Here is a 12,226-nt window from a genome sequence, read left to right as displayed (position 1 = left end):
TCAATTTCGTCATAGATTTATTACAAATATAATAATATTTAAAACTGAATTTATTAATTTATTTTTAATTTTATTTTACCTATAATTTCAAGATAAATTAATATCTTGTCATGGTGACAGCTGCCCATGTTTTGGCAATTTACTCCAGAACATGGCCTCTTAAATGTGGGAACAGAAGTTTCCCACTACTTTTAAAATTAATATTTGATAGTGGTGCTATTATTTTATGAGTAAATTTGATCTATCTTGAATTCTAATTCTTCCAATGAATAATATTTTATTCATCCACTGAAAATGAAAACTATTATACAAGTTAAATGTTTCTACTCTTCAATTATTATTATATTAAACTGTTACATTCAACAAAGAAATCATATTGGTGTCGTTTGTTAAGAAAAAGAAATGAATAATATTTTTTTTATATTAACCTATTTTAGTTCTGTGATTAATTTTTAATTTTATAAAAATTAATTTCTATTTATACTTATTTATAAATTCAATTCATGTGCAATATACGATCTAAAGAAATAAAAAAAAATAACATCAAAAATTTTTAAATAGCTTAAACTAAATTAATTCGAGCTAAACAAAATTCTTTGTACAAGTTTTTAAATAGCTTAAACTAAATTAATTCGAGCTAAACAAAATTCTTTTACAAAATAATATAATTTTAAAAATAATATAATTCAGTTAATCAAATTGTTATCGGTCGTTAGGCTCTGTATTGGTCACCAAGTGGTCTAGCCATCTATCTGATCGTCAATTTGGTCATTTGGTAATATCAGGTTGTTGAGTCGTTCTGCCGTCTGATCGTCAGTCTGGTTATCTAATAGTATTAGGTCGATCACTAGTTCAGTCGTCAAGACATCAAGCCGGTCATCAAGTTACTAAGTCGTTTGATCATATCCTTCTACACATCTAGTCGATAGGTCATTTCGTTTGTTTGGTCGTCTATCAAATCACCAGATCGTCTAATATGATCATATCCTTTTATATCTCGTGTGATCGTCTGGTCTTCTTTTTACTTCACCTCATCTAATCGTCTGATTGTCCGCCAAATAGCTTCGTTTGATCGACTGTTTGACTGATCGTCTGGTAGTATCCTTTTATACTGGCTATACTTTGTGTGGTCGTCTAGTTCACCAGATCGTCTGGTCGTATTCTTCTACATCTTTTTATTTTTATTTTTATATTTATGATGATTGATATTTTCAAGTCAATTTTTATACATTAAATATTGTACATATTTAAACATCCAAATTTTATTTAAAAAATTTATATATACTTTAAATTTTTAAAACATCTCATCAGTCATCAGACATTTGAATTTTTTTAAAGTGTACCTAAACTGCACTTGAAAATCTCATTATATACTTGATCTTTACCTAAAAAAAATCTATGTGCACTTAAAATCTGAAAACTTCTGTCATTTTTGAACATTAATACTGATACAGATTATGATAATAAGGTTCACTTAATATCACTTTAGAGAAATTCAGCTCTATAATGGAACGTTTTAAGAGTTTAGGGTATACATAGATTTTTTTACTAAAATTCAGATATTTAAATATGTATTAAGTTTTTATTTTATAAAAAATTATTTTTCATAATTATAAGGAAAATATAACTATTACTTTTTATGGTAAACAGATAATTTGATTATTAGTATTTTAAATTATCGTAAGGGATCGATAATACGATCTTTTTTAATAATTTAGTTCGATAAATTTTATCCTTTTTTTTATTTTCTTATAGTATGTTTTTCAAAATTAAATTTTGTTTTAGCATCATACTATATTGAGCATTTAAAACACTGAATGAAGTACATGTTTTTCAATAATGTATTTTAAGCATCAATTTTTTCAAGTAGAGTAAATAATTTTAAATTTCTTTTTTTAAAAAATAAAGTTTAAATAAGTAAAAAATTAAATAATATATCAATTTTAAAAAATATATTAAAATATTTTTTTAAAAATATACATTAAAATATTCTTAACTTTTAAAAAAAATTACTAGTTAATTCTTCTAATATTAATTTTAACCATTAAATATTTATTATTTAATTCTCATAATATGAAAAACTGTTCTGTAATTGTTTCATCAATTTTAAAATATACATCCAAATATATATAATATTTTTTTAAAAAAATTATTAATTAACTCCTTCATATTAAAGTCATTTTAGCCTTTTTCTCTAATATTTAAGGACTAAAATTAATAAAGAAATTAATTAATATACTTTTAAAATTTAAGAAATATTTTAATTTATTTTTTAAAATTAAAAAATTAACTAATAAATTTTCGTATATATTATTGAAAGTAAATAATAATATTTCCATTAAAAATAAAATTTCCATTCTCACTATCTACACTAATTTATTTTTTGTTATTTGTATTTTATGAACAAAGTGCAGAAAAAACACATGCTTTTATGAATAATCAATTATAGTGATGGTTCTGTAGGTTTTCATGGTTTGAACCCAAATTTAGAAGTCTCCATTTGAAATCAAACTTCAAACATGTGCTCCGAAAATACCAATCTCTATATATAATAGTGGAGTGACAAAAGAACTTACTTTACATATTAGATATATTAAATTAATCTCTATGGTTGGATTAAAATTTTTTTATAATTTTTATTTGAAAGATTTACAATTTAGTTCTTGGATATTGTTATTATTAACAAGTCAGTCTCTACATTTTCAGAAATCTATTAAAACGTTCTTTATATTTTCTTTCCGTCAACAAAATAATTATTTTGTTTATTTTTGCCGTTAAAAATATAGCAAAAAATCAAATTACCCCTTTTTTACCTCCTTTATTGATTCTTCCTCCTCTTTTTCATTAGTTCTTCTTTTGCTTTTTCTATTTTTCTTTTTATTCTTCTTCTTTAAGAAGGAGGAGGAGAAGGCAAAAACGATTTTTCTTCTTATTCTTCTTCTTCATCATCTTCTTATTCTCCTTCTCCTTCTTTTTCTTTTTCTTCTCCTTCATCATCATTATTATCTTCTTTTTGGATGAGGAGGAGGAGGAGGAGGAGGAGGAGGAGGAGGAGGAGGAGGAGGAGGAGGAGGAGGAGGAGGAGGAGGAGGAGGAGGAGGAGGAGGAGGAGGAGGAGGAGGAGGAGGAGGGACTATTTCGTTGATGGAAAAAAACGATAAGAACGTTTTAATAGATATGAAAAAAAATAAGAATGTTTTAATAGATTTTTAAAAATATAAAAACTAATTTATTAATAATAGCAATATTTATGGACTAAATAGTAAATTTTTCTTTTCATTTTTAGTTTAAGATTCTTAGTTGCTGTCATCGGTGATGAGTGAAAATACTTTAAGACGTATATACACTATGAGTGGGCTTGGTCCCCATACTCCATAGAAGGGATGGGTCTACCTTCCGGTGTAAAAGGAAGCTGCAGCCGTTATGGGAAAGTGGTCCAATGCCTTTTCTCATACTATTCATATTTGCCAAGTGCCAAATCAAGTCCTTGTTGTTGGTCCCATTGCTGAAAGTTTACTAAATAGACCCAAGCCAGGTCTCCATTATATAAACCAACCATTCTGATCAATCCCCGACACCGTAACCTCTGCTGATAACTTTTCTTTCCTTCTATACAGCAAAAGCAGCAGCCAAGAGGAGGAGAAAAGACACGGGATCAAGCCTATAATTAAGATGCCTTGCCTTTACATCTCTACTAATGTTAACCTCGCCGGTGTTGATACCGACCCTATCTTCACCGACGCCACCAAAGCTGTCGCTACCATCATCGGAAAACCTGAACATGTGAAGTCCTCTCTTTCCCTTCTCTTTGTTTATTGTTTCTAAAAGACAAAGATGATTAGATGATGTTGTTCGATCAGAAGAGTTTTGATTCTTCCTGTGGCATTGAAGGTGAAGGTTTAGTGCTATGTTTTTTTGTATTTTTTGAATTTTTTATGAAGAACGTGGTTCTGAAATATAAGTTAGGTATGAATAAAGATGTTAAATAATAAACTAGTTGCCAAAAAGGTCTGTCTCATGGCAGGACCTTGTGATAAATATTGAATTATGGCTTTATCGAAACGACATCTGCATATATATCTAGGCTAGCCACCCATTACAGTGAAGAAATTTGATTAGGTTTTTTGTCTGAAAGGAGGTCACTTTTTCTAACACTTTCCATCAAAGGGTCGTAATCTGACATGTTTTATTTTGTGTAATGGCTGTATTTTTTCATTTGAAGGTCCAGGATTGAAGTGCTGTTAAGTAAGGTCTTGCTATTTTAGCTTTGTGAATGAGATTTGATTGCTCATGCATGTTCAGACATGGTTCAGATTGTCTAACTCCTTAATTAAGTTGGTGGTTGTTGCAGTTTGTGATGGTGATATTGAAGGGATCGGTGGCCATATCTTTTAATGAAAACAAAGAGCCAGCTGCTTACGCTGAGGTAGTGTCGATGGGTGGAATTAACAAGCAGGTGAAAAGAGATCTGATTGCTACTTTAGGCACCATTCTTGAGAACAGGCTATCTATTCCCAGGACCCGTTTCTTCCTTAAAGTTTTCGACACCACTGCTGGGCGTAGCCCTTCTTCCAAATTATGATTATGGATATGATTTTTATCTACTTGTCATGTTTCCTTTTTTCAGTTTCTTTCATTAATCTATCTCTGTGATCATTAATGCTTTAATTTCCTCAATAATGCTAGTTTTTACGGATGGGCTTTAGTTCGTCGATACTGAAATTATTTTTATACAGATTTTTAATTGCCATAATTATTTTATATTAAATTAATAAAATATTTTTTTTATTATTTAATTCGATTTCTTCCACTTCAATTTTCAAACCACATATCTTACAGCTTTATGGAGATCAATGACAACTCATTGGATTTTTATTTTAAGTGGAATGCGATAATATATTAACCAAATTTCAAATGCAAATACCTTCATAAAATTAATTAAGGAACATTAACCGGAATATGTGGAGCATATGGCTATTGACTAGAACAAAAATAATTCGGGATTAAAATATTTTATGTTTAAACTACTTTTTAATTTATTAAAATATAAATTCGCTAAAACTATAATAATTAAATATTGATAACCTATAAAAAATAGAATCTATTAAAATCATGACACATGTACACACGATTTAGAGGGTTGAATAGTAAAAAAGCCAATCAGACCACCATCAACATTCCTGACCATGCCAAAATCTGGAGTGAATTGATAAATCTCTTTAAAACTTGTACCGCAACGAATCATTGAGTGCAGAGGCAGTCATTTTCAGTGATTGGAAAAAATCCACTTGTATATAGATCAAGTAAGTCATGCACGATGTGCTGACCTTTAACACGCTAATTGTTTTTTTAATACATCGTCAAAGTCATAAATGTACGTGCAGTAAAATAAATTGATGTGATAAACACGATAGATATGGTATGAGTTAACTGACTTTACATTTATTAGTTAATTGACTGTCATTTATGAGCTATCTGGCACACTTGTCAAAGAGTGTCCACATCCAATCTAATGGAACTTGGTGTTTGAGGTCGTTAGAATAGTCAGGATATATATACTCCAAAACCAACTCAAAAAGGGGATGAGTCTCGCTTCATATTTGTGTTAATGCATTTTTCAAAAAAAAATTTAAATTTAACTGAATCGTTGGAAAATTTTTACTAGGACATTTCCGATAGAGCATGACTATTTTTTTATATTTTACAGATTTTTTCTTTTAAAATCAAATATAAAGAAATCTATATGAAATTTTAAATATATTCACCTGTCATTAAATTAATCACAAATAAACAATCAACTTATCAAATTAATTCAATCATGAATAAACAATCAACTTATTTAATTAATTCACTGTAAAGATATATGCATTTATGATCTCACTCTATCTCAGTTCATCAAACATGAATTAATATAATTACCGTAAAGTGTGCAATCATATATTAGAGAATAAGTAAACAAGAGATAGACTTGACATTGCAAATCTAAAGGCTTTAATATTTGGCAAATATCCAACGGCTGAAAGTTAGAGAGAAAATCTTCTTAGAACTCTGATAAAATTCATTAAATTTAAAATTTTTCAAATTAGAAAAATTTTCAGAGAAATTCAACTCACTGTGAATTTAAAAAATATTAAAATGAATTTTTTTTTTTATGATAAGATTTACTTGATTGTATTTTAAAAATTTCTTAATTACTTTTTAAATCATTAGCAAAAGCTAATTTTGTATGAAAGAGAACGTAGAGTCTACTTTACTTCAAAGCAAGGAAAGTCAAAGAAGAAAGAGAAACATATTGGCATTTGAGAAACGATTACAGCAAAAACAAATGTTTCTTTTTTAAATTAATCTAAATGTTTAGAATAATTTATATTATTATTTAATATTTTAAATTTTAGGTGAGAAAATTAAATTTTTTGAATTTATTATAATTATAATTAAAAATTGAATTAAATTTATATAAATTAATAGTAAATTATAATATAATTTTTAAAATTTTATTTAAATAATAAAATAATTTTTAAATATATATTTTTATTATAATAATATCACTTTTTATTTTTCACTTTTATATAATTTCATAAATATTAATAAAAATTTAAAATTTTAAAAAATACAATTAAAAACATATAATATTTTATTTTATATAAAGCATTATTAACATAAAAAATATAAATATAATTTATAATATTAAGTGTAAACACTGAATGAAATACTTTAATATATATTATTTATATGTGATGTTTTATATAATAAAAATTTATTTATAATAAAAATTTATTTAATATATTATATTTAATATTATATAAAATAAATATAAAATATATTAAATTTTAATACAAAATTTAAATTATAAAATTATATATTTTATTAATAACTATATTATAATTTTTCATTAACTTTTTTAAATTCAATTTATTATTTTTAATTATAACGATGACAAAAATTAAAAAGATTTGATTTTATTATTTAAAATTTTAAAATGTTAAATATAATTATAAATTATCATAAATATTAAAAAAAAAATTTTTGTCAAATACCACTTTAATTTATTATGATAATCAGTTACGAGTAAAATAAAAATGTAAAATTTAATATAATTTCGTGTAAATTTAATTTTAAATTTATTAATAAAAAATAATTACAATCAGTAATTATTATTTAAAAAAAAATTATTTGACCACATTCATTTAAAATATTCTTCTTTTTATAATTGATCAATAAAATTTTAAATTGGATTCTTTAACTATAATTTCTTTTTCTAATAAAAATTCTATCTAAATTTGATAAAGAAAACTTTAGTAGTAGTACTCTTTCTATTTATTTTGAATTACTAATTCATGACTTAAAATTTTAATAAAATTTTATAAAAATCTTCCTTTTTGTTTAATATGAAATTTTAATTTATTTTAAAATGGAAAATTTTTTCAAATAAAATAATTTAATTATTTTTTTTAAATAAAAAATTATTATAAAATTAATTAAATTAAATTCTTGTGAAATCTAAAGTAGAGTTAAACAATAAAATAAGAAAATTAATATAGTCAGAGTTGATAAAACCCAATTGTTGTTACCCTTAAAACTACTGGAAGTTAGGGGTGAGCAGTATTCGGTTCAAATCGAAAAAATTGACTGAATCGAATCGATTTAAAAATTTGGTTCCGTTTTTTATACATTTCGATTCGGTTCGATTTTTAATTTCAAAAATTTCAGTTATTTCGGTTCGGTTAGATTTTGATCAGAAAAAAATCGAAAAAACCGAACCGAACCGATTAGTGATAATAATATATTTTTTCAATAATATAGAGAAATTAAATCATATTAAGATTAAAATATTTTAATTAAATTTTAAAATATTAAAAATAAAGTGTAAAAAATAAAAAAATTATTAAAAATTGAAACCGATCAAACCGAACCGAATCAGACCGGTTCGGTTCGATTCGGTTTCTGACCAAAATCGGTTTGGTTCGATTTTCATAAACACTAAAATTTCAGTTTTCGGTTTATTCGGTTCGATTCGGTTTTGAACCGAACCGACCGAATGCTCACCCCTACCGGAAGCATCAAGCATAGGTTCTATTCACAGATGTAGCTCCTCAACCGTCGGATTATGAATCATATTTTTCCTTGATAAAATTGAATTTCAAACTTTCTTTGAAGCTATATCCCTTCGTTTAAAATTAAAAATCTTGTAATAATTTAATTTAATTAATTTCTCTTTTTGTAATAATTTTATTTGGAATAAAAGAATTTAATTTTTTTAACTTAAAATATTTTCATCATAATTATGTTCATGTAAAATGTTTTTGTATTTACGAGGAATTTTTATTTTCTGATAATAAATAAAATTAATATGTAAATTTATTAATTATTATATGATTGTTAAATAAAAATTCAATAATATTTTTAATAAAATTTTTATTCACTAAATTTATACTAAAAATACAATAACATTTTACTACAAATTCAACAATTCATAGTACTAAATAATATATTCTTTAATAATAATCTTTAATTTAAAGTTTTTATTTTTTAAAAATTAAAGTAATTAAAATTAATTACAGTAAATAAGATGTATATATTTAAATAAAAATTTATAATTTTTAATATACTTACGTTTTACATGATTAATCACCATATAAAATTTTCAACGGATTCGATCAACGAAATAAAATTTTTTAATTTTTTTAAAAATAAAAATTAATATTGAAAATTTATTTTTATTAACTAAGCTTAACACAAAAAATGTAAAATTAATTTTATTCATATTTATAAAAAAAACATACATAAAATTATCTGCATTCTTTTTTTATTTGCAGTTGAAACAACTGGATTAAGTAATTTTATTCTCAAATCATTTACAAAATTTCTTTTCCTCTTACAAAATTTCTCGCTCTAAAAATACATAAAAAAATTTTCAAAGAATTATTTAGAAGCAATTTTTCAATACGTTGAAAAGTGACCATTGGAAACTAGTTTGACACTATAAGTGTCAAATTAGCCATTGGCGATGAAGAAGATGTTGGACATTTCAAGTACCAAATAGATTCGTATGAAGTATATTTAGCATTTTAAGTGCCGAATATGTCATGTGTGCACCATATAAACTCTCGTGCGCTGATGTGGCACGGGAGCTAGTTGTTCAACATTCAAAGTGTCAAACAACTAGTGTGTTTGACACCCATAATGTCAAACTTACTTGTTCGACACTATGATCGTCCATCAAGCAAGTTTGATATATTGATTCTGAAAATTACTTTACTGAACGTATGATTTTCAATTTATTTTATTAATTTTATATAATTTAAAAAAATCTCTTTCATTTCCATACACAGTAGAAATAGTAAAATATATAAATTTCATCTTATATTTAGAATCCATCATAATTGTAATATAAATAATTTTATTTATCTTATTAGAATCTCTCGATATTTATCAAATTTTAATTTTATCTTTCCACCCATATTGGCAACACAAAGTCATCACTCATTTTCCTTTCTTGCAATAAATAATCAATTGAATTAGTTTCATCAAAGAATATATTAGAAGTAATATATCCAGAACCAGAAATCTTTAATGTAATATCATAAAAGTGCCCTATAAATTCTATAACTGTTTTAATATATTCCCAATCTAAACTTTAAGGCACACCAGCACGTTATTTTAAAAAAACATCTAATTTAAAGCATGAATCAACAGTTGCATATTTATCAAAAGCATTTTCAAATTTTTATGCAGTTTTCAACATCAAATAAGTGGAGTTTTATCTAGTGCACACATCTAAGCACACAGAACTTTTATTTTAAATCCCCACCATTTCATAACATGCTTTGAATTTTTACGACCTAACAAGAGATTGCCTCACATATCTCACTGTTTCCTTAACTTTTGTAATTGGATTAATATTATCCTTCAACCCATCAACCGCAATCAATTTAATTATATGGCAAATACATCTCATAGGAAGGTACTTACAATTTAAAATGTTATTTCCCCAATTAACTAATTTTCTTTTCAAGTAGGCAACAACATCATTGCAACTAGCATTATCAACTGTAACTATAAACACTCTCTTAATTCCCTAATCAAATAAACAACTCTCCACTGTCATGCCAATGTCATTACCCCTATGACTTGTAATTGGATAAAATTTAAGAATTTTGTTATGCAGTGTCCAATTATCATCAATATAGTATGCGGTGATACACATATAATTGATCATTTGCAATGAAGTCTATGTGTCTGTGGTAATGCAAATCTTTTGACTAGAATTTTTGAAATAATTTTTCAACCTTTTCTTCTCTTCTAAGTACAAGTCAAAACAATCTCTTGAAACAGTCCGACAAGATGGATTCTAAACCTAGTTTATATGCACTCAACCCATTCCTTAAACCCATTCCCTTCCATAAACATAAATGATAGCTTATCAATAATTACCATTTTAGCTAGTTTTCATCTAGCCACATCTTGATCAAAATGCTAAGAACTTAATGTGTCTAACTGGTAATTCCCACCTCCCTCTTGTATACTAGAAGTTGGTTGTAAAGACAATTGTGATTATCTAATAGTCACACTATAGGGGTTCTTAATGCATATAGAGATATAATGTCTAAGTGCAGTGGTGTCATTCCTTTTCGGGGCACAATGAAATTCTTTTGCACAGTAGTTACACTGACTTTTTGAGATTCTGTGTCATGAAGAAATTTAGTGAAATAGTCTCATACAGTTGATCTAGGCCTTATATTCTTTCTCTTCATTTTAAAAGTTGTCTCGCTAGCTGACTCGCAGTTGTCGAGACCAGTCAAAAATAACCTTTCTGATTATCAACAATCTTACAATTGTAGATAGTGGTGAAAGGATCGAATCCACAGGGAATTGATACTCACCTATTTTTCTTATCAAGACCAAGAAAACAAACTGAAAGAAAAATAACTGAAAGCAAAATAAAAGTAACTACAAGCAAAGTAAAAAGGGGGGGTTTGAGATTGATTCAGTTAATTTAATGATGAAAGCAATAAAACAAGCGACTAAGTAAAATAAAGAGAAATCAATAATAAGAAAGCTCTAGTTGAATAATTGGATTCACTTCAGTTGTTGGGATTGATCATTGATACTTAGGTTCTTTTGATTGATTCAATAGATTAGTTATGGAGATGGAACACGCTTCTCACCACCATGTCTCTCCTTAATCATAAATCAATTAGGGAACGTCCTCTAATTAATCACTAATCAACAAGTTGCTAAGGAACGTCCTTGGGCCTTAGGCATCAAAACAACTGTCAATTGCATTAAGAAATAGAGATATCTAATCTTAGTTATCCAAACGTATGGTGATAACGCTAGATCATACAATATCCTTAGTTTTTACACCAAGAGTTTTTGTGTTTGAACAATCCAAGCAATTACGGACTCAAAATTATTCAAACTAACAATATATTACCTTGCAATCAAGAATCAAGTAGACACATTGATCAAAATAACAAAGCAATAATGGAATCGAGCATGAAATTGTATGAATATTGAATAACCAAAAAACAAACAATGTATGTTCAGATCTCACAATCCATAAAACAACTAAAGTTTCAACCAATCTTCAACTAGAATTAAAGATTTCAGCCATTCATGGCTGATACAAAACCAAAAATAAAGAAGAAAGGTAGAAGGAGAAGAGTGGCCGAAGCCCTTGGAGAAGATGGAGGTGTGCCTTGCGCAATCTGAAGAGAGGAAGAGAAGAAGTTGTGGCCGGCTGGTTTAGGGATCCTTATATAGGATTTATGAGCTGCCCTAGGTGATACTTGCTGTCCTAGGTGATACTTGCTGCCCAATTTGTTAAGTTGCTGCCCAAGATGCTGCCCTACCTCAACTTGCCGCCCAAGTTGCCTTTGAAGGGAGAGAGAGGTGCGTGGCTGGCTTCAGTGAAGGAGTGGGCGCCAAATGGTCTTTAAAGGGGAAGGAGTGTCGCCCTAACTTTCCTTATTAAGTGGAGCCTTCTTTTGAATTTCAAAATCTGAATTTTGAATGCTTGAGAGGCAAGTGCATATTCTTGAGATTTGGCTTCCTGAATAGGCATAACTGACTGCTGAGGTGTCTTCACATTCAAAATAAGGAAAGAAAGATTTGCAATTTGAATTTCAAATAATCTGCTGACTGCGCTTTCCTTATTTGTCTTTGCTTCTGTACTTTCCTTATTTGACACTTTCCTTATTTGGCACTTTCCATATTTGGCACT

At 27.0% G+C, this 12,226-nt stretch overlaps 1 protein-coding gene across 1 annotated transcript; it reads left to right on the top strand.

Annotated features, from left to right (window-relative positions):
• Positions 1 to 3,560: 3,560 nt before the first annotated feature.
• LOC110620357 (macrophage migration inhibitory factor homolog) lies at positions 3,561 to 4,668 on the top strand. Its single transcript, XM_021764061.2, has 2 exons — positions 3,561 to 3,783; positions 4,352 to 4,668. Exons 1-2 carry the CDS (start codon positions 3,673 to 3,675, stop codon positions 4,580 to 4,582), a joined length of 342 nt encoding a protein of 113 aa, XP_021619753.1. The 5' UTR covers positions 3,561 to 3,672; the 3' UTR covers positions 4,583 to 4,668.
• Positions 4,669 to 12,226: the final 7,558 nt, after the last annotated feature.

Source organism: Manihot esculenta, chromosome 8 (assembly GCF_001659605.2).
Source record: "Manihot esculenta cultivar AM560-2 chromosome 8, M.esculenta_v8, whole genome shotgun sequence".
Lineage (NCBI taxonomy): Eukaryota > Viridiplantae > Streptophyta > Magnoliopsida > Malpighiales > Euphorbiaceae > Manihot > Manihot esculenta.
Note: the sequence above shows the minus strand (reverse complement) of the source record. Positions and strands in the feature narration are given on the sequence as shown.